The 23,588-nt window shown below is 38.2% G+C and overlaps 1 protein-coding gene across 4 annotated transcripts; it reads right to left on the minus strand.

The window, feature by feature from the left end:
* Nucleotides 1-1,332: 1,332 nt before the first annotated feature.
* Nucleotides 1,333-22,836, minus strand: PTGR2 (prostaglandin reductase 2). Of its 4 annotated transcripts, none has more exons than XM_006046579.4 (10): nucleotides 22,701-22,836; nucleotides 19,021-19,105; nucleotides 17,813-17,931; nucleotides 10,665-10,856; nucleotides 7,974-8,144; nucleotides 6,735-6,944; nucleotides 5,227-5,348; nucleotides 4,046-4,133; nucleotides 3,275-3,314; nucleotides 1,333-2,404 (listed from the first exon to the last, which is right to left on the minus strand). In XM_006046579.4, exons 2-10 carry the CDS (start codon nucleotides 19,055-19,057, stop codon nucleotides 2,328-2,330), a joined length of 1,056 nt encoding a protein of 351 aa, XP_006046641.3. In that variant the 5' UTR covers nucleotides 19,058-19,105; nucleotides 22,701-22,836; the 3' UTR covers nucleotides 1,333-2,327. The 4 variants fall into 4 exon arrangements, with proteins under 4 accessions (XP_006046641.3, XP_025151014.3, XP_006046642.3 ...); XM_025295229.3 differs by lacking the exon at nucleotides 22,701-22,836 and adding an exon at nucleotides 22,355-22,618; XM_006046580.4 differs by lacking the exon at nucleotides 22,701-22,836 and adding an exon at nucleotides 21,203-21,560.
* Nucleotides 22,837-23,588: the final 752 nt, after the last annotated feature.

Below are 23,588 nucleotides of genomic sequence, written 5' to 3' on the forward strand. Positions count from 1 at the left end.
GACTCAGCTAAGATAGTGGTGTGCCAGCGTGCTCAGCCATGTCCAACTCTTTTGCGACCCCATGGACTGTAGCCCTCCCAGGCTTCTCCAGGCAAGAGTACTGGATTGGGTTGCCATTTCCTTCGCCAGGGGATCTTCCCCACCCAGGGATCAAACCTGCATCTCCTGCATTAGCAGCCAGTTTCTTTACCACTGAGCCACCTGGGAATAAAAGGCATTTTCTAAGAAGGGCGTTTTCAAGAATAGACAGAGTTGAAGAAACCAGTAGTTTCCTACACAAAGGATGGTGATTTGAAAAGAAGCAACACCTTTCAAGAGAAGGTTATTTCCTCCTTAGATAAGCCGAGTTTATCTATCCCAGGTGCCTATGGGGTTCTTGTTGTTGTTCATTCGCTCAGTTCTGTCAGACTCTCTGTGACCCCATGGGCTGCAGCACACCAGGCTTCCTGGTCCTTCACCATCTCCTGGAGTCCACTCAAACTCATGTCCATTGAGTCGGAGATGCCATCCAACCATCTCATCATCTGTTGTCCTCCTTCTGCCTTCAGTCTTTCCCAGCATCAGAGTCTTTTGCAATGAGTTGGCTCTTCACATCAGTATTAGAGCTTCAGAATCAGTCCTTCCAATGAATGTTCAGAGTTGATTTCCTTTAGGATTGATTGGTTTGATTTCTTCGCTGTCCAAGGGACTCTCAAGAGTCTTCCCCAGCACCACAGTTGGAAAGTGTCAATTCTTCAGCACTCAGCCTTTTTTAATTGTCCAGCTCTCACATCCTTACATGACTACTAGAAAAACCATAGCTTTGACTATACAAACCTTTGTCAAAAGAGTGACATCTCTGCTTTTTAATATGCTGTCTAGGTTTGTCATAGCTTTTCTTCTAAAGAGAAAGTGGGATATTTACTTGAAAAGTGAAAGTGTTTGTTGCTCAGTTGTGTCTGACTCTGCAATCCCATGGACTATAGCCTGCCAGGCTCCTCTGTCCATGGAATTCTCCAGGCAGAATACTGGAGTGGGTTACCATTCCCTTCTCCAGGGGACCTTCTTGACCCAGGGATCGGACCCAGGGTCTCTTGCATTGCAGGCAGATTCCTTACTGTCTGAGCCACCAGGGAAGGGCCTACCTAGCTCAAGAGACTGGAAATAAGATAGATTTAGGAGTTATCAACACTTAGACAAGAGATGAAGCTCTCTCTGGAGATAAAATGGAAAAGTATATACAACAGAAAGAGCTGAAGGCCACTGAGGTCAACTGGAGTGACTAACACAGTTCGAAACTACACAAAAGTATACTACAGTTTGTAAACTGCTGACCATAAACCCTCACAACACTTAAAAAAAAAAAACACCCTCAATTTTACTGTATTAAAGGGTTGATTACAATGAATAAAACAAATGCTCTTATATAGAGATATATTAATAGGTCCTGAACATTCATGTTTACAACCATTTGTTACTTTTGCTCAGTCGGTTCTATCATTTTTTGAAGCTGTATTTAAATCTTTTTCATCACTTAAAACTTGAAGTGATGTCTATACCTATTTCTCTTGAAATCTTTGTAACTATTTGATAGTATGCGCCTACTAAGCTAAAATAAACATAGGCCTTTATCAATATTGATTTGGGTTTTTAGGCTATACTGTGGACTACTTGGCAAAACACAAATAGATCATCTTCTGTAGTAAGTCCCTCCATCAACCTAACCAGTCTCAGTTATTTAACTTATACTACTTCCGACACAAAGCCTCTATTCTACTCCAAAAACTGTTCCACAAGCTCTGAATTTCCCCAAACTCCTGCACACACACACACCCTGCCATTAAGTCCCTTTTCCATCAACACAATATGGAAACACTATCCTATTTATTCTTGCATCAAGAATTTCAAGAATTATGTAAAGCATTTCCAATTGAATACATATTTGTAAGTGTCTTTTCAAGTATTCTATTTTAAACAAACATTATAAAGTTATAAAAACTATTAATTTAAAAAATATTTTGTATGATCTATCAAAGTTACATTAAATCTCCAACAGTTTCTGAATATCTGATATCAATTTCATGTAATATTAGTTTTAGCAAAAGAAGGAAAAATAGGTCATGTTGACATCAATCTATTATGGTAAATAATCATATAGGCTGTAGAGTAAATATATGATATTGAAGATATAGGAGTGAATTATGTTGTGCAACTAAGAAAATATCACCTATTATCACATTTAAAGCAAAGCAATCTATACCCTTAAGGGTTTCTTTAATGTATCTTGAAATCTTTCAGCAGAATGGAAAGAAATCCATGTATTTCCTTGATGAAGATGTTTATGGAGATTACAAAGAGGTATCTCCTGAAATGCAAACTATCTGCTTTCCGATGTTACCTCCTGTCATCATGGACTGGAATGCAGCTGGAAAGAAAAAAAAAAAAACGAAGTTATCTGACAACATAATGTCACCATCATACATGTTTGTCAATAGACCAGGCACATATGATTAATGTGAATAATTTCTTTGATGATTTTAAGTACGGAAGGAAACTTTCATGAAAAGAAACCGCTAGTAAAACCGCTACCAAAGTTACAGGACAAATCAACCCAATTAACATCTTAAAAATGTGTTTTTTACTCAAACTATAAATGTTTAATTGGCGTCTACATCCATGTTCAATGTTACAGAGTCTGAAGACTACAGCAAAATAAGTATGAAGATAAATGTCAGAAAAAACAACATCTTAAAAAATATTAGAAATCTAATCATAAAGTTTTACTAAGTAAGTGAAATGAACATCTATCATGTGAGTGAATTTTATATTTCAGTTTGGTAAACACATTAACCAAATACATGAGATTTTTTTCTTAAAAAGGAAAAATTAACAATTTGATTTAATTCTCTTCATTTAAAATAAAAGAGATTGTTGAAATCTGTATGTTAGCCAAAAAAAAGAAACCCAAATACTGAAAATCTGCTTAATGTAATCTTATGATTGATGACTTAGAACCATTCAATCTGAGAAAGTTATTTAGAGGCTAGATAACTTTCACAATTCTTACAATTTTTAATAATTATTTACAAAAACAAAGAAATATTTTATAATTTGAAATGAGAAAACAATAGCTCTTAAATACCACTAAGTTGAACTTTCATAGAGTTTAAGATATTTAAGGTTTCACAGGAAAGAAATGTGATTCAAAGAGAAAAAAACCACTGAAAAGAAGAATTAAAAGAAAGTATTTGTGCTGAACTGATGTGTATAGTAAACAAATCTACATTCATCTTACCTCCCATGTTTTCCAATCCATTTATCATAGTCTCTTTGATCTGTAAATCGAAATAGGTATATTTTATATTGTTTAGACTTCAGTGTTTCTACTTAATGGTTTACATTTTTGCAAAAGGCAGCAATATTATTTAGCACTTTCTGTCTAAAAATAGATATGTTTCATTTTATATAGCTAGATCAGAAAAGTTTCCTATCAATTGATTTTTTAAAATATTAATACAATCCTATTTTTCCACTGTCTAATCTTCAGTTATGTCATATGCTGTACCCCCTCTTTTCAAAAAACAAACTATATAAGCACACATACAGATACACCTTTGCCTATCATTTGCATGTTTCAAGAACATCCTAGGTCAGGGGTCTCTGGACCTCAGATTGATAATTGCTGATTTTCAACCACAAGAAGGGCAGGTTGTAGGGTGGTGGAGAGGTACTAAGAAATGCTTAAAAGATTTTTGAGAAAGAACAACTTCTAACACATAGTAATATTAAATAAATATTTGCTAATGAATATTACAATTTAGAAAAGACAAAAACCTATAATCTAAGAAAAGTAAAGTTTAATAAAATTTAAATAAAGGTAATGATGAGAAGGTTTCTCAATCAGGAGCATTATACTCCTCTGGGAGGTAAAGTTAATTTATGATATTCAGTATACTTTTATTTTACAGAAATATTTATTATGAAACTAATATTAAATTCAAATAATACAAAAGTATATCAAGTAGCAGGAAGAATGATATTGATCAAGAATAGAAGCAAGTTCTACCTTTAGCTTTCCTTCTTTAAACCATTGACTCAGTTGGAGAATACCAAACTCAAATTTATCCTTATAATTTAACACCAGAAATCTTTCTCTGTAGTGGGGAAGAAAATGATAATGATCAGAGACTAGGGAGGGAAAAAGCTCATATCAAATCATTCCTGAATTCAAAAATTTGTTAATCACATAGAGTCTGGTCAAATACAGCTTTAGGTGCAATTACAAGCATACGTATCCTGCTCCTGCTAAGTCGCTTCAGTAGTGTCCGACTCTGTGCAACCCCATAGATGGCCTCTCACCAGGTTCCCCCATCCCTGGGATTCTCCAGGCAAGAACACTGGAGTGGGTCAAGCATACGTATAGTGGACTTCTATTGTTTTGTCTGCTCAGGATCGACAGTCCCATGTAGTATTAATACTGTGGTTTTACTTTGTAGGTTGCATCTTTCCCTACCCTCATGTGATGAAAGCCAGGCCAGTCTGAGCCGATACTTATCAGCTTTTGGACTTGATAAAACTGCAAGAAGAGAACTGTTCTCTTTTTGCTTGGATTGCTAACCTGGTGAAATGTAAGAGCAAAGATTACAGTCATCCTGTTGCTACTGCAAGAGGAGAGTCTGCAGGGAGCCACGCCAACCCAGAAAAAAGCACAGCCCAGGGTGAAGAAAAACTGAGTCTGGACACCACTATGCAAACCTTTTACCCAGCCAAAGCTAAGCCAGTACTAATATTGAACTTCTCAATACATGAACCAATAAATGTCTTTTGCACTTAAGCCAATATGAGTTGAATTTCTAACATTCACACAAAAAAGATGGACTGAACAGGTGCATTTTTCAAAAAGTTTTCTGCCAGGGAGCTAGTTAACCAAAACCTAAATAGTGAACCACCTTAAAATGTACATTTTCAAATTTTATATAATAGGAAACAATTATATACGAACGATGTATTTCCTATACATCTGTGATCTTTATTTTTTTACAGTCAAAAAGCAAAATATATCATTTTATTAATTTTTTGTATATCCTTTTTTAAAATTTTTATTTATTTTTACTTTACAATATCGTATTGGTTCTACCACACATCAGCATGAATCCACCACGGGCGTACGCGTGTTCCCCATCCTGAACCCATCTGTGATCTTTAAACCTACTGAATCTGGTAATATGGGGAAAGTGTAGAACATACCTTGTGATGTTTCTTTCTTTCTGGATTGCTTCTATAGCAGGGGGTAGTGGAGGAGGATAAGGCACATCTTTGTTGTACTGAGAAATTTGACCACATAGGATGATGTGGCTGTTCTGATTCATCTGTTCAGAGAAAATTTATGATTATACCTTAAGATATATACCTTCCCTGTATTTAATGATCTTATGGCTACCTCAATGAAAGCCTCCTTGATTCTAGTATTTAATCTTTTTTTTAAATGGCCACATCACACAGTCTGTGGAATCTTAGTTTCCGTATCAGGGATTGAACCTGTGCCCTCGGCAGTGAAAGTGCACAGTCCTAACAACACTGTGGATTAGGACTAAATACTATAAGGAATTCCCTATAGTATTTACTCCCTTAATGCCAATTAATTGATTTTGTTCTAACGACTCACCCACTATACGTATCAAAGAGTTTTAATTAGCTAGCAAATAAATCTACCCCAAAGGTTTTTCCAGTAGTCACGTATGGATGTGAGAGCTGGACTATAAAGAAAGCTGAGTGCCAAAGAATTGATGCTTTTGAACTGTGGTGTTGGAGAAGACTCTTGAGAGTCCCTTGGACTGCAAGGAGATCCAACCAGTCCATCCTAAAGGAAATCAGTCCTGAATATTCTTTTGAAGGACTGATGCTGAAGCTGAAACTCCAATACTTTGGCCACCTAATGTGAAGAGCTGACTCATCTGAAAAGACCCTGATGCTGGGAAAGATTGAAGGCAGGAGGAGAAGGGGATGACAGAGGATGAGATGGTTGGATGGCATCACTGACTCAATGGACATGAGTTTGAGTAACCTCCGGGAGTTGGCGATGGACAGGGAGGCCTGGTATGCTGCAGTCCATGGGGTCGCAGAGTCAGACACAACTGAGCGACTGAACTGAACTGAACTGAACTGAAAGGAATATAGAGGTAAAAAATAAGATTTTGGTAATCTGCAAAAGAATTTCATTAGTTGTCATTGTCATCATTGTTGCTACTTCCATTATTATTGGTAGAGTATTTCTTTGGGTTTAAATAATTTAACCTCAGTTGAAAATAATTTTACATATAGTAAAGGACAATGTAGTGTCAATAGCTAATGTTGATAAATTATAAAGCTGTTGATTAAAATATTCAAATACCTGTAAACTATAAAAATCCTTTCCCAACCCAAAGTCAGAGGGCGATGGCTGAGAGCTGATGGTTAGAAATGAGTTAAAGCTTAGAACTTCACTTGTATAATACAACTGTAATTTTTCACAAAAATAAAGGTGAAAATATAACATTGCTAGAACTAAAACTAATGCTCATAGTGCAAATCTGCAAACAAATGGAAACAGCTTCACCAAGCTCTTCTGTATCACTTAATTAGAATACTGACCATCGTGTTGTTTTTCACCATAAACCCTACAAGTTTATAAAGTTTTTTTTTCTCACTATCAGTTAAAAAGATATCACATCAAATAAAATATAGCATTCAAATTTACAACCAAATCAAAAAACAACCTGACTTATCACTGTATCACTGATATCACCGCCAACATTGTCAAAGTAAACATCCACTCCAGCTGGGCATAATTTATGGAGTTGTTCTGCAACATTCCCCTCTTTATAATTAATTGCAGCATCGAAGCCCAATTCTGAGGTCAAAAAGAGGCACTTCTCAGGTGTTCCACAAATTCCCACGACTCTGGAACAGCCCAGCAAACGGCCAATCTAGGGGAGAAATTTTTGAAAATTAAACAACTTTCTCTTGTCACAATTTACGTGGAAAAATGTGAAAATATAAAAGATAATACAAGTACCTATATGAAAATATTCATCACAATTTAGGCTTTTGTAAGTCTTTTCAAGAAAGGTAATTTGAAACCAAAAGAACTGAGAACAGATATAACAGCATTCTTAAAAACATTTAGAGTGAATAAAATTAGACTTAGTTTGAATGTTAAAATCTCACAATTTAAAGATGAGCTCATAAAAGGAACACTCAAACCAAAAACATCTCTATCTTGCAATTCAATATTTTTTGGGCCTGTGAGGAACTAAAATCACTATTAAGATAAAATGTTTGTTTCTGTGGTTTCACACTTTGAAGGCTACTATTCATAAAATAATGTACTTTATAAAACTGTATCATAATGTTTATAGCTCTGTTGCTGTTGTTTAGTAGTTAAGTCACGTCTGACACTTTTGCAACCCCATGGACTGTAACTCACCAAGCTCCTCTGCCCATGAGATTTCCTAGGCAAGAATACTGGAGTGGGTTGCCACTTCATTCTCCAAGGGATCTTCCCAACCCATGGATTGAACCCATGTCTCTTCGTCTCCTGCACTGCAGGCAGATTCTTTACCACTGAGTCACTTGGGAATATATTAACCTATCTCTAGAACCCAATAAGTGCTTTCTTATTTGAAGATATTTTTAAAATATAAATTTATTTTTTCAATTCATGGAATTCCAGACAGGTACTCTGTGATTTTTTTCTCCTTCATATGGATTAGAGCAATGCTCCAGCATTTACCATGTCATTTTTGGTTAAAAGAGAATAAAATATAAAAAATCTACAACATTTTTCACATTGTTTAGGAAGAGAGTCTAAGCATGCAATAATATCATTTCTACCAAATATATGTAAAATAACATTACAAATTTGTTCAACTGTATATTTTAAACTATATACACAGATCCAGAGATTCAGTTATGACCAGTTTTTTAGAAAATCAGATAATTCTCCAAAAGCTTACCTGCCCAGCCAAGGATCCACAAGCACCAGCAGCCCCACTAACAACCATTGTCTGATTAGATCCAGCAGTTATATGACCTTTTTCCTGTACCCCAATCAAGGAAGTCAAACCAGGCATCCCTATACCTCCAAGAAAGTATGAAAGGTGTCCATCCACAAGTTGTGGGTCTACCTAAAATAAAATATATACCTTTAAAAAAATAATATTAGGAATTTCTGTCTTAAGTCAACAAAGTAGAGACAACCTATGACTTCATGAATATGAACTCCCCAAATTCATATGTTAAAGACCTAACTCTTTCAGTGTGACTGTATTTGGAGATAGAGTCTTTAAGGAGATAATTAAGGTTGAATGAGGGCATCAGGGAGGGGCCTTAATCTGATAAAACTTAGGGCCTTAGAAGAGAAAGGACCACCAGAGATCTGTTTCTCCGCAGTAAGAAAGGCTGGATGCTGTGTGAGAACAGGGCCATCTGAAAGCCAAGAAGAGAGCCTCCACCAGAAACCAAATTTTCCAGCACCTTGACCTCAGACCTCTAGCCTCCAGAACTGTAAGAAAATAAATTTCTGCTGTAATAATAAATTTCATTCCATTGTATTTTGTAACAACAGTTCAAGCAGTTTAAGCAGACTAATAAACAACCCAACATAAACAGTAAACCATTTTTCAGTCTTTCTTGCCAGTGTCTCAAATATATCAAAAGAGAAGAAACACTTTACAGGAAAACACTACACAAAATTAGAAGGTTTAAAAATCTCTGAGCAATTTCAGAGTAAACACTTATCTATATAAAAGTCAGCTCAAACTCTTTAACAGTTCTCGTCACTGATACTTCAAATGTTTCATGAAAATATAAGGAAGGTGTGATACAATTTCTTCTCATTTAATTACAGAGGAAAATGAGGTCTTTCAGCTTTTCAGCATTTTACACTTATATGTTTAACACGCCCAATCAATAGTTAATTGTACATCTCTTACATTTTCTATTTTATTATCTGTAACATTAAGGGAAAATGAAAAAAAAAATTATATAGAAAGACTCTCTACCATAAAAGTTTTATAATAATTTTAGAGATTAAAAATGTAACAAACCACCAAAAGTAATCAAGATTCACCACCTTGATTTGCAATTAAACTGCCACAAAGAAAAAAATGGCAGTTTGTAATCAGTTTTAAATGGCTATCAGTCAAGTCTGATAAAGGTAATGGAGATATTACAGTCTACAATACACAGAAAGGTCTACAGTACAACATACAGAAATATGGTGGTTTGGTGGTTTAGTTGCTAAGTCGTGTCCGACTCTTGTGACGCCACGGACTGGAGCTTGCCAGGCTCCTCTGTCCATGGGATTTTCCAGGCAAGAATACTGAAGTGGGTTGCCATTTCCTTCTCCAGACATAGAAATATATCCTGTAGGTAGCAGCTATTTATTAGTAAAGCCAGTAAAAAAAAAACATTGTGAAATAAGTTGTGTTTAATAAATATCATTTTTCTATCCTTTCTGAATTCCTCTTCCTCATTTGTAATACCTACTCCTCAAACATTTTTAAGCTCTCCCCAACTGCTCAATTTCCCATTATATCATTATGACAGGGAAAGCTAGAAACTGCTGAATGTTTCTTTTTCACTTCCTACTAGAAATTTCTAGTTAAACATTGTTTATTAGTACCATTGATAAAATGATTGTGTAATGTCTCCCATATCACTTGTATCTAAACACCTACCTTTAACTAACTGTAAGAATTTGTAATCATAAAAAATACTAAAATTGTATAAAGCTTTTTACAAAGCCTTAATCACATTTATAACTAAATTTAATTTAAATTAATTCTAATTTAATTAAATTTAATTCTCACATTCACTGGTGAGATAGCTATTGTTTTCATTTTGCACACGAGGAAACTGAGGTTAGAGACATACCGTAACTTCCTTGATGACAATTATTAGGCTGAATTACATGAAGCTGCCAGTTTTTGTAGGTCAAAGCAGACAAATACTGGTAATTTCACATGACTCAACCAAACAGTAGAAACCGAACTCAAGATTTCTGCCACAAGATAGAATTTCAAGCACAAACCAAATGGATTTCTTGAGTCAAGTGGTAACTGCTTGTTGTTGTTGTTCAGTCACGTAGATGTGTCCAACTCTGCAACCTCATGGACTGCAGCATGACAGGCTTTCCTGTCCTTCACTATCTCTGGAGTTTGCTCAGACTCACGTCCATTGTGTCAATGATGCCACGCAACCATCTCATCCTCTGTCGGCCCCTTCTCCTTCTGCCCTCAATCTTTCCCAGCATGAGGGTATTTTCCAATGAGTCAGCTCTTTGCATCAAGTGGACCAAGTATTGGAGCTTTCTTAGGAAACTTTTCAAGCATTTAACTATAAAGGGCATTCTGGTTCTTAGTATAAAGCATTTTTTGATGCTTATAGCTCAGGTTTTATTTTATACATGTAAAATTTGAGAATTAAATATGGAAAACAACATCATTCATTGGCAATCTAAGAACTGTCATATACAGTTACAGCCAACAGTGGAAGAGGAATAAAGGCTTTTCACATTCTGACAGCTATCTAAAAAGAAAACATATGCTTTTATTTTTTCCCTGACAGCAAACAGAACCGAACGCCAAACGCACAAAGGAGGAATAACAAGAGAGAAAAATCAGATCCTTTATATTGTACATCACCTTTTCAAGGATATTTCCATCCAGAATAACCTTGGTTTGCCAGGGCCAATAGAAGGAGGTCACAAAATCACCTTTCATAAAATTTGTGTGTTTGCTTTCTTCTATAATCCCAACACCTCCACCATCAACCACCTGAGACAGCTGCCAAGGTGTTATATAGTCACTGCCAGTGTCTTCATTCATTCTACAACGCTGAAAAAAGAAACATAGATTGGGATACTTCTGTCTGATAATACTGAACCAGTTTACTTATTCACCCAGTGATTAAAAGGAAGTATATAATTCAGTAATATTAAGTACACTGTTAGCCAAACAAAACTCATCTTAATTTCTTTTCCTTTCAGTTATTTTTTATCCTGAAAAAAACAAGAAGTGAAATTCAAAAAGAATTTAATGAACCTCAAGCCTATTATATAGAATGAAATAAATAAGACAAATATCATATATTAACGCATATATATATATATATATATATATACGGAATCTAGAAAGATGGTACTGATGATCCTATTTAGGGGGCAGCAAAGGAGACACAGATGTAAAGAACAGACTTACAGTCACAGTGTGGGAGGGAGAGGGTGGGATGACTTAAGAGAGTAGTACTGAAACATATATATTATGATATGTAAAACAGATAGCTAATGGGAATTTTCTGTAAGATGTAGGGAACCCAAAGCCAGTGCTATGTGATAACCTGGAGGGATGGGATGAGGAGGGAGGTGGGAAGGAGGTTTAAGAAGGAGGGGACATATGTGTACCTATGGCTGATTCATGTTGGTGTATGGCAGAAGTCATCACAATATTGCAAAGTAATTATCTTCCAATTAAAAATAAAATAAAAATTTTTAAATAAAGTAAAAAAGAATTTAAGGAGCTTTCCTGGTGGCTCAGCGGTAAAGAATCTGCCTGCCAATGTAAGAGACAAGGGTTCGATCCTTGGTCCGGGAAGATTCCACATGCCATGGAGCAACTACGCCTGTGTGCCACAATTATTGAGCCTGTGCTCTAGCGCCCAGGAACAGAACTACTGAGCCCACTTACCACAGCTGCTGAAGCCTTCAGCACCCTAGAGTCCGTGCTCCACTACAAGAGCAGACACCGCAATGAGAAGCCTGTGTACTGCAACAAACAGTAGACCAACACCCTGCCGCCCCACACAACTCTGCTCTAACCGTGCAACCAGGGAAAGCCTTTGGGCAGCAACAATGAGCCAGCACAGCCAAAAATGAATTAATAAATGATTTTTTAAAGTATTTGAGAGGATATGTGTAGCTTCTATGCAAATTCTATGCCCTTTAAAAAAAAAAGAATTTACATTCTAAAATTAGATTGTGGTAAACAGACAACTTTGTGAATGAATTAAAAACTACTGAAGTATACATTTTAAATGTGTAAACTGTAGGACATGTAGATTGTGTGTGTGTTAGTCACTCAGTCATGTCCAACTGTTTGCAGCCCCATGGACTATATCCTGACAGGCTCCTCTGTCCATGGGGATTCTCCTGGCAAGAGTACTGGAGTGGGTTGCCTTTGCCTCCTCAAGGGGATCTTCCTGACCCAGGAATCGAACCCATGTCTTTTATGTCTCCTGCACTGGCAGGCAGGTTCTTTACCACTAGTGCCACCTGGGAAGCCCCTCTTAAATATTTAAAGAAATTTATGTCCTATATGCTAGCATAATACAAGATTCTGTGTCAATGGGTTGTAGCAAATTAGGTACACTGACACGTTGCTGATAATATTATAAAACATCCATTTTTAATAGAAAACAGACTTGCAACATATAGACCATAATACTACTCATTTCTTCAGTTGAGCAATACTGCTTCCACAATGGAAATAACCCAAAAGAGAAATGAAACAATTTTTATACAGCTGTTCATCAAACTTCAGACCAAGTACTACATCATTCCCCCTAACTTCAGATGGATGTTCTCTTTATTCAAAGACCAAGTGTCACCACAGTGCCACACCCTTCCATAGAACTAGGGCTAAAGACTTCTCTGGGAGGCAATTAAGCCTTTCTTCCTCTCTGTGGCTCATTCCTTCCTCTCTTACGGGGGCCAAGATGTACAAGCCTACAGTGTGGTCCAGGAGATGGAAGAGATGGAAGGCTGCTCCATCAAGGGGCCCTACATGGTCTGGTTCAGTTCACCAGGGTAAATGACCACATGGCATACTGATGCCAAAGCTCCTGTGGGAATATACTATACTTCTGCTTGTGTGCCCCTCCCATATATCCTTTTAATTTTTTTGAAGATTTAAAAAGAAATGATTTATTTATTTTTGGCTGTGCTGGGTCTTCATTGCTGCACAGGTGCTTTCTCCAGTTGCAGAGAGTGGGGGCTCCTCTTCAGTTGCGGTGCGTGGGCTTCTCACTGCGGTGGCTTCTGTTGTGGCGCTCAGGCTCTAGCACATGTGGGCTCAGTAGTTGTGGCGCACGGGCTTTAGTTACCCCAAGTATGTGGAATCTTCCCAGACCAGGGATGAAACCCATGTCCCCTGCACTGGCGGCAGACTCTCAACCACTAGACTACCAGGAAAGTCCCCATATATTCTTCAAAGCAAGTATAGCAGCCATTGGATACTGGCCACACCAAGTCCTGATTCTTAAGGCTAATCGAAAAAGTGGGAAGGAGTATAGGTAAGTGAATGATGTCAATAAGATAAAATGTTATACAACCAGCAAAATAATATTTGGACTAATTTCTCATATGAAGATATGAATATAAAATCACAAATATGAAATCAAAATAGTATATACATATTAAATATAACCATGTAAAATATAATACATACATAGTGATTAAAATCAGTCATAAATTTGGAATGATATAAAATTTCAATAATTTAATGCTCAGCAGATTCCTTTTTTCCCTTTAAAGATGCTTGTGTCCTTTTTTTTAAAAGAATACTTTTTTAAAAATATTTATTTGGCTGCACCAGGCCTTAGTTGTGGCATGTGGGATCTAGTCCCCTGACCTGGGACTGAACCCAGGCTCCCTGCAGGAAGCCTCAGAGTCTTAGCCACTGGACCCCCAGGAAGTCCCACTTATGTTTTTTTTTAAGGAACAATATCTAGTGAAAGCAACCAAAGTAATTTTCTTCCTTCTTTTAATTCATATTTAATAAGCACTTGTGCTAGTCACTGGAGATACAGGGATAAATAAGACCTCTGTTTTAATAAGTTCTTATTAGAGAAGACAAACATCTGATAACTAAATAATTATTAATTAAAACTGGGATACATGCTGAAGGTCAAGGTATTTTTGAGAAAATGTAATAGAGAGGAATAGTCTGAGGGCTAAGGGTGATTTGCCAAAGTAAATCTCTTTTAAAGCATAAAGCAGGCTTCTAGGAAATAAGAAGGGTTGGTCAGGTAAAGGGAAAGGAAGTTTTTAGATATGGAGGCTTGTTTTAATTTGTACCCAGAATTTTTTTTTTTTTTTTTTTTTAATTATTGATCTACTTATGTCTGTGTTGGGTCTTCCTTGCTGCATGCTGGCTTTTTCCAGTTGTGGTGGCTTCTCTTACTGCAGAGTTCAAGCTCTCGAGTGTGGGCTCAGTAGTTGCAGCACCTGGGCTTAGTTGCCCTGAGGCATGTGGGATCTTCCTGGACCAGGGATCAAACCTGTGTCCCTGCACTGGCAGGCAGAGCCACCAGGGAAGTTCCCAGAATGTTGTTTTAATCAGTTATTATAATATGACAGACATAGATACAATTGCCTTGAAAGAAGAATTTATTATACTACCCTAGAGAAAAGGCATATCATATCACACAGGGTCACATGGGAAAGCACCAGAGTTTGGAGGCAAAAGTGGGGAGAGGACAGCATGGCCCACTCTTTATTGGGGCTTCCAGGAAAAGGAGTGGGTAAGGTAGGGTAGGCAAGCTTGGGTACATTAGAATTGGACAGACTGAACAATTTCAGTGCACTCTGGCTCATGGATGTGCTCCTAGTTGTCTGGCACCTAGCCCTTGGGTGATTTAGGGCAGGGTAGAAATATTGATGTGGTATGTGAGAGTTAGAGAAAGGAAGTGGCTGGAAATATGGGTTTTAAGTTGACTGATTTACATATGAAAGGTATGTCCCACAAAAATTGTTTATTATCTCTAAAAATCAGCTAGCACTGGGAGGGGCAGTCTCTCCAGGATTAGCAAGGCCCCTAAGATGTCAAAGCATCATAAAATACAGAAAATGATTTTACGATAAATCATAAAATACAGAAAGACATGATTAATACAAGGCCTAAGCCAAAAGGCATACTGGTGTGTTACACAAGAATGAAGTCCAGCAAGGTGAGGGTCAAAGGGTATGAGAGAGGCTGGACAGCCAAACAGGGGCCAGAGTCTTAGACCATGTCCAGAAAGTTAATCTTTCAGTTCAGTGCAGTTCAGTTGCTCAGTCGTGTCCGACTCTTTGCGACCCCATGAATTGCAGCACGCCAAGCCTCCCTGTCCGTCACCAACTCCATGTCCATCAAGTCAGTGATGCCATCCAGCCATCTCATCCTCTATCGTCCCCTTCTCCTCCTGCCCCCAATCCCTCCCAGCATCAGGGTCCTTTCCAATGAGTCAACTCTTTGCATGAAGTGGCCAAAGTACTGGAGTTTCAGTTTTAGCATCAGTCCTTCCAATGAACACCCAGGACTGATCTCCTTTAGAATGGACTGGTTGGATCTCCTTGCAGTCCAAGGGACTCTCAAGAGTCTTCTCCAACACCACAGTTCAAAAGCATCAATTCTTCGGCGCTCAGCTTTCTTCACAGTCCAACTCTCACATCCATACATGACCAACGGAAAAACCATAGCCTTGACTAGACGAACCTTTGTTGGCAAAGTAATGTCTCTGCTTTTCAATATGCTATCTAGGTTGGTCATAACTTTCCTTCCAAGGAGTAAGTGTCTTTTAATTTCATGGCTGCAATCACCATCTGCAGTGATTTGGGAGCCAAAAAAAAATAAAAGTCTGCCACTGTTTCCACTGTTTCCCCATCTATTTGCCATGAAGTGATGGGACCGGATGCCATGATCTTCATTTTCTGAATGTTGAGCTTTAAGCCAACTTTTTCACTCTCCTCTTTCACTCTCATCAAGAGGCTTTTTAGTTCCTCTTCACTTTCTGCCATAAGGGTGGTGTCATCTGCATATCTGAGGTTATTGATATTTCTCCCGGCAATCTTGATTCCAGTTTGTGCTTCTTCCAGCCCAGCGTTTCTCATGATGTACTCTGCATAGAAGTTAAATAAGCAGGCTGACAATATATAGTGTTGACGTACTCCTTTTCCTATTTGGAGCCAGTCTGTTGGTCCATGTCCAGTTCTAACTGTTGCTTCCTGACCTGCATACAGGTTCTCAAGAGGCAGGTCAGGTGGTCTGGTATTCCCATCTCTTTGAGAATTTTCCACAGTTTATTCTGATCCACACAGTCAAAGGCTTTGGCATAGTCAATCAAGCAGAAATAGATGCTTTTCTGGAACTGTCTTGCTTTTTCCATGATCCAGCGGATGTTGGCAATTTGATCTCTGGTTCCTCTGCCTTTTCTAAATCCAGCTTGAACAACTGGAAGTTCACGGTTCACGTATTGCTGAAGTCTGGCTTGGAGAATTTTGAGCATTACTTTACTAGCATGTGAGATGAGTACAATTGTGCGGTAGTTTGAGCATTCTTTGGCATTGCCTTTCTTTGGGATTGGAATGAAAACTGACCTTTTCCAGTCCTGTGGCCACTGCTGAGTTTTCCAAATTTGCTGGCATATTGAGTGCAGCACTTTCACAGCATCATCTTTTAGGATTTGAAATAGCTCGAGGATGCAAAAAGCCTCAACAAAACAGTAGTAAAATAAATCTAGCAACATATCAAAGGAAAGGAACTACACAGCAGGACCAAGTGGGATTTTTTCCCCCAAGAATGCAGGATTGGTTAAACATCTGAAAGTCAATTAATATAGTAAACCATATCAATGGATTAAAAGACAAAAACCACACAATCATTTCAATGGAAGCAGAAAAAGCATATGACAAAATCCAAATTCCCTGCTTTGGGGGAGGAGTTAATGGGGATTTTATTGTTTTATGGGCACAGAGTTTCTGTTTAAGATGATGAGAAAGTCCTGGAAACAGAAAGTGCCAATGGCTGTACAATACTGTGAATGCCCTTAAATATACACTTAATAATAGTTAGAATAGCATCCTTTATATTTACATGCATGTTAACACAATAAAAATTATCCAATGCCCCTTGATGACAAAGACAATAAAAAAACCAGGAATAGAAAGAAATCTCCTCAGCCTAGATAAAGGGCATCTAGAAAAATCCCACAGCTAACAACAAGCTTACTGGTGAAAGACTGAATGCTTCCCCCTTAAGATCAGGATCAAGCAAGGATGTCCATTCTTGCCACTTATAACACTATATTAGAGGTTCTAAGTCTGGGTAATAGACAAGAAAATGAAATAAAAAGGATCCACTAGGAAAGCAAGAAGTAAAACTATCCATGTTTATAAAGCCTAAGTTAATGTGCCTGATGGCTTCTCAGCTGTAGACCTAGGCAACATATAATTTCTTTTCAATAAACCTCCTTTATCTGGAAGTAGCATCAGTGAGTTTGTTCCTTTCAAAAGAGACCTACTAGAATAAAAAGCTTGTACAGAGTCTGAGAGGATTTCCCATCTTAATTTACTATCTCAAGTTTTACTTAGTACTAGGAAGTGATCTGGACTTTTGAAAGACACTGACTAATCATATGCACTACTATTATGAAAACATTCCTTCTGTAACATTCCTTAATAACACCAGGGAATAAACACAAAGGTAATTTGTAATTTACAGGTATCAAGATATATTGCTCAAATATTTATTAATCATGAGGATTATACAATAAAATTCAGATGTGGGACCTCCCTGGTGGTCCAGTGACTAAGACTCTGCAGTCCCAATGCGGGGAACTTGAGTTTGATCCCTGGTCAGGGAATTAGATACTGCATGCAGCAGCTAAGATCCAGCTCAGTCAAAATAAATAAATAAATAATTTTAAAATAAAAATAATAAATAAAATAAGTTTTAAAAATAGAATAAAATTCAGATGCAACATGAAAAAACATGGATATAAAATTATTTTCACAAGGCCACAAAACCCTGATTCTTACCATGTAAGGATCCACGGAAAGATAAAGAGTTCTGACTTGTACTTGTCCTTCATTGACACAATCTGGTAAGTTTACTTCTTCTACTCGGAAATTTTCTGCCACTGGATGACCATTTTTTCCTAAAATATTAGACAAAAATATAAAATCAAAAAGGCACTTTCCCATAGAATTGTTTATTATTCTTTACATGGTCACTCTAGGACTTACAGCACTCCCTAAATACATACGTGAATAAATCTATTGCTTTGAAATTTCTCTATAGCCCAGCGTAAATTCTTCAAATAGTTTCAACTGCTCTTGGCTTTCTCCAAGAATTTCCTTTGGCATGTTGCTGTCAATGTCAAAATCTTTTTTAAAGTGATAACAGGTAAATCACCTCATCTGTTACAAAATTAAAAAAGGATTTCAAAAAGCAAAAAAGCACAGCCAGCTTTTTTTTAACTAGGAAAATTAAAATTTACAAGGTAGAAGAAACACCACATCAGCCAAAGTAAACTGGTAAACAATCCTTCTTCATTTTAAGACGAAAACAGAAACTTAAATGACTATTATCAAAACTTCCTATTCATTTTTTCAAATTTATTTATTTATAATTGAAGGATAATTGCTTTATAGTATTGTTTTGGTTTCTATCAAACATCAACATGAACAACTTTCTGTTCATTGAATCATCAAATTTCTAAAGCGAAAACGGAACGCAGACATTTTAATCGAATTGCTCTCTTTCTAAAACTGAGAAAAGGTAAGTGTCTTCCCCAGGCCACACACTAGGTACACACCAAAACCAAGGGAGCATAGGCCCAAACCTCTCAGGTTACTTCCACACCTAAGCTTCTGTGGTTCAGGTTAGATGTCAGGTAGCTGACTTATGATGCAATAGGTCAGTGCTTTTCACATAAAACAGAAAAGCACATCTTAAGAATCAATATTACACGTTATAAACAAAAAAACAAAAGCCAAATATATTTGTAATACAATCTTCTAAATATTGTAAAAACTTTAAAATATTATTTCTTATTTCTTCAACAAGTGGCCTTGATAATTATTTAAAAAATGATACTATTGTTTAAAGAATTTCCTCTAAGATCTCAACTAGTGTTAGTATCTTCCTTCCTTCATTTACCACATCGACATTATATTATTACTTTCTGTTACTCCATTTGCATTAATAATTATTAAAGACCACAGCTGTTCAGACAAATACATACCAGGTCTGGAATTCAATACCACTCTTTGTACAATCATCACCTTGTTTGCACAGTGGTCTCACAAGACTTCTTTATAAAATAACTCCTATAAACAGAAACGTTTTAAATCACAAGAAAGTAATGATATATTCAATAATTTAAAAGCTAAAACAAAAGTGCACTTTTGTTTCTGAACGAGGAAAGGAAAAATTATATTTAGGATCCCAAAAAGATTATAGTTTCCTGTTAGAGTTTGCCTCCTCAAGCAAGTATGTGAAAAAGACTAAATCTAATTAGAATATGTAGCTAACAGGGACAACTTTACTGAAGATTGAGTGGAACAAAATGTTTTGGCCTCATAATTCAAGCACACTCATCTTCATGTCTTCATGATTAAGGCTCCTAACTGTGGCTTGATTAAAAGAAAACAATACGATATATTCCTCTGGAGTTAGCCAGATAATCTACTGCTTAACTGAGATGTAACCACATTTTCAAAAACTCTTTATCAACATGGAAATTTCTTAATAGTTCTGCTGATTATAAAAGTAACATATCAAAAGCATTTTAAAATCCTCACCTTCTAGGAAGTTATGTAACACAGGATGGCTAAGTAAATGAAAAAAGATCAATTTATTCTGGGTTTACAATTTGAACTAATGAAAGAAGTAAAATGAAGTTCCAGTGCTGGCACTATCTGACTTGGACCTTCGTCCTTTATCCATCACTAAAAATGAACAGACTGTTAATGTTACTCTGTGTGCCAAGGACTGTTATGCTATGAAATACACATATATACATGCACATACATATTCATATAGTATTTAATATATTTAATCTAACAATTCTATTAAATGTTTTTATTATTATCCCCAATTTATAGATGAGGGAAATAAGTCTTAAAGGGTTTAAGCACTTTTCTAAGGTGGTGCTGTATGCACTCTGTCTCATCACAGCAGGAACTCTATGGCTTATAGGGCTAAAAATATATTTTTAAAAGAAAACCTTCTGTTGACTCACCTTGTGTATAAATTACACAAGGGGTTAAAAAACAAAGTTTTCCAAACTGACACTGGATCCAAAGAAAACTGACCATAAGTGGTGTTTAACAGCACCGTGATAGCTAAATTTTCAACCAAAGGAGTCTTTTCAAATGAGGTTTTGTATCTGTCACCTTTTTCTCTAATTACTTTCAATGTATGCTTTATCTCTTCAAATGATGCACACGGTAAACTTGTCCAAATATTGCTTATCAGCATGAAAAGTAAACTACTAGTCTTTCCCTCTGTGATTGATGGGGTTGCAAAGAATCAGACAAGACTGAGCGACTGACCTGAGCTGAACTGAGTCTTTCCCTCTGTATTAAATTAGAAAGTTTTCAAGTGCCAAACACTACAATTAACTAATGTAGGGTAATCGTGCAGTATCTCTCAAAAGCACAACAAACAACACATTTAAAACATAAAGATATTTAGTTCCAAAATTAAAATCTAAAATATGATACACCAGCTCTAGATCTGAAAGGAAGGGTGGTGGTGGTGTTAAATTCACCCCAAATGGGAGGAGAAAAACGGAAGTCCTTATTGACTGACATCAAGCAAACCATATTCGCCAGGTATGACATTAAGTAGGTTCTTAATTGGTGGTATGCAATATTCCCTGGTGGTTCAGGCCATAAAGAATCCACCTGCAATGCAAGAGACCTGGGTTCAATCCTGGGGTTGGGAAGATCCCCTGGAGAAGGGTATGGCAACCCACTCCAGTATTCTTGACTGAGGAATCTTCATGGACAGAGGAGCCTGGCGGGCTACAGTCCACGGGGTCACAAAGAGTCGGACACGACTGAGCGACTAAGCACAGCACAGCACAATATTCCAAAATAATATAAGATCAATTATCAACAGAAAAATTCTAGCACCTGTAAAAAAGAGAGTGTTATCTGAATGTCTACCTTCCAGCCTAATATACGGGGAAGGGCACTGAACTAGGAAGAGCAGACTACATGTCCTGCTTCTAATCACTTGGGATTTGGGGAAAGTTCCTTCTCTCAGCCTGTTTCCTGAATGTTCTTAAGTGCCAGGACTAAGGACTTAATAGCCATTGGCTTCTTTAACCCGCCACCCAACAACCCTCTGAGGACAATACTGTTACAGTTCCCATTTTATAGAGGAGCAAAAGGAGGCACAGAGGTTGAATAACTTACCCACGATCACACAACTGATAACGAAGACACTGCATGTGCTAAGTCGCTTCAGTCCTGTCCCACTGTTTGCGACCCTATGGACTGTAGCCGGTCAGACTCCTCTGTCCAAGGGATTCTCCAGGCAAGAATACTGGAGTGGGTTGCCATACCCTCCTCCATGTATTTTAAGAGAGATCCAGGGATCCAGGGATTCCCGACCCAGGGATCAAACCGGAGTCTCTTACGTCTCGTGCATTGGCAGGCGGGTACTTTACCACCAGTGCCACCCGGAAAACCCAAGGAAGACATTAGTGTGTTAGTCTCTCAGTCCTGTCCAACTCTTTGCAACCCCATAGACTGCAGCCCAACAGGCTGCAAACATAACACACACCACTGCCATAACAGGAGCTTCCTAACACCTTAAAAAAAAAAAAAAAAAAGGTTCTCTATCATGATCTTGCTCAATTATTGGGCTTCCCTGGTGGCTCAGATGGTAAAGTGTCTGCCTGCAATGCGGGAGGAAATGGTAATCCACTCCAGTACTCTTGCCTGGAAAATTCCATGGACGGAGCAGCCAAATGACTATTGCCCAGGGCATTATTACCAAACGTGTAAATCTCTGGGATTTCCTCCACTTTTTGAGATAGCGGCTCTCCTCTCCTTTGATATTTCTAGTTTCCTTCTTCCTTTCCCCAAGTCTAGTACGTAGGGATTCCTGATTGGATCTTTGTTTTCTCACCTTCCTCGAGGGCTCCCACCACCAACCACTCACTCGTATGCAAATTACTAAAAAAAAAATCTTCAGCCCAGAATTTCAAACTGATTTCCCAGAACGTTAGCACCACAAAGACAAGGGACTCATGCCTGTTTAGTTCAGTGATTTATGTTCTCCCTCCAGGCCTGGCACATAGTAGGTGCCCATTAGTGCTAGCTGCTCAGTTGTATCCCGACTCTTTGCGACCCCATGGACTGTAGCCCGCCAGGTTCTCTGTCCATGGGGGTTGTCCAGGCAAGAATACTGGAGTGGGTTGCCATTTCCTTCTCCAGAGACTCTTTCCAACCCAGGGATCAAACCCAGGTCTCCTCCATTGCGGGCGCTTTCTTTACTGACTGAGCCACCAGGGAAGCCCAGGTGTCCATTAAATATCTGCTAAATGAACGTCCCAAGGGCACCTTAGACACGACTCTGGCCAAACTTGAGGTGGCTTTTGTTGTTCAGTCGCTCAGTCGTGTCCGACTCTGCGACCCCATGGACTGCAGCACGCCAGATGCTTACTACCAACAATTCTTTAAAAAGAAAAAAAAAAAAAAGCTCTGCTTCTCCTCAAGCGTTCCCTATCCCAGTGACCTAGGCAATGATGCCAGCGTCTCGGCAGCCCCGGGAAGAAGCCGGGAGGTCCTCCCGGTCAGGAAGGGGCCCGCCCCTGTTCCTTGATCCTCCTCCCCCGGAAGGCCCGACCCAGACGAGGGAACCCCACCCTTAACCACCCGGGCCTACGGCCCCTAGCGCCTCACTCACCGCTGACGAGCTCGGGAGGAAGTCTCGCGCGCTTTGCGGAAATCTGCAAGGGGATAGCCGGGCGACCTCTGCCCTCCGGCCGCAGTACGCAGGCGCACGACTAGACCTCGGCTCTTCATCTGTATCCCTGCCCAGGGGCGGGTTTTTGGAGTTTAGGCTGGGAAGGTGCGGAGATCTGGAAACTAGTCACATGTTTGGGTGAAGTGTATTAATAAATTAACCGGGATTGGTGCCCTGTGGCTGCCCCTATTGGCAAGACACAAAGAACAAACCGTTCATCCTTGACCAGTGGGTTCATTTCCAGCAGGCCCTAGAAGGAATTTTGTTTTATGGATTTCTCCGTGAGCCTCGGATTGGAAAATCACAGCCAGTTCAGAGGCCCGACAAGTCTACCCTTCTTTTTATAGACTGAGGAAACTGAGACTCAGAGAACTGCTGTGATTGGATCATCCACCTTTCCGCTGGTTAGGGGCAGTGCTGGAGTTTATATATAGTCTCTCCAGACTGCTGGCCCAGGACCCCTTCCCTTACAACAGGGCTGTCTTTTCTTTCCCAAAGAACCCCAATTTGCTGAAAGATGGATTACCCAGTGTGAGCTGATTTCTCAATTTCATAGTTCTTAAATACCTTGTTTTGTGTAGAACTAGGTTGAGCAAGGCTTGTTCTTAGGAGACCTGGGATCTCCAAGGACTTCAAATCCTGAGGGAGTCCATTCTAAATTAGACAGGTGAAATGATTGCTATTTATATTTTATTCATGTCAGAGCTAATAGCTCAGTATAAATCACATTATTTAGAAGCTGAAAGATGACTAGGATGGTGAGCAATGGTATAAGAATCATTAAACAGGCTGGACGCTTTGGTAGTTGCACCTTTGAGCTTTTTACTT

This window comes from Bubalus bubalis, chromosome 11 (assembly GCF_019923935.1).
Source record: "Bubalus bubalis isolate 160015118507 breed Murrah chromosome 11, NDDB_SH_1, whole genome shotgun sequence".
Lineage (NCBI taxonomy): Eukaryota > Metazoa > Chordata > Mammalia > Artiodactyla > Bovidae > Bubalus > Bubalus bubalis.

Bases quoted from the DNA above. Each gene is read 5' to 3' on its own strand.
- PTGR2 (XM_006046579.4), bottom strand. From the start codon at position 19,057: ATGATTGTACAAAGAGTGGTATTGAATTCCAGACCTG. The intron at 8,145-10,664 runs GTGATGTACAAT...ATTTTATTTTAG, and splicing joins ATGGAAATATCCTTGAAAAG to GTAGACCCACAACTTGTGGA. The intron at 6,945-7,973 runs GTAAGCTTTTGG...TTTCTCCCCTAG, and splicing joins GTGGATCCTTGGCTGGGCAG to ATTGGCCGTTTGCTGGGCTG.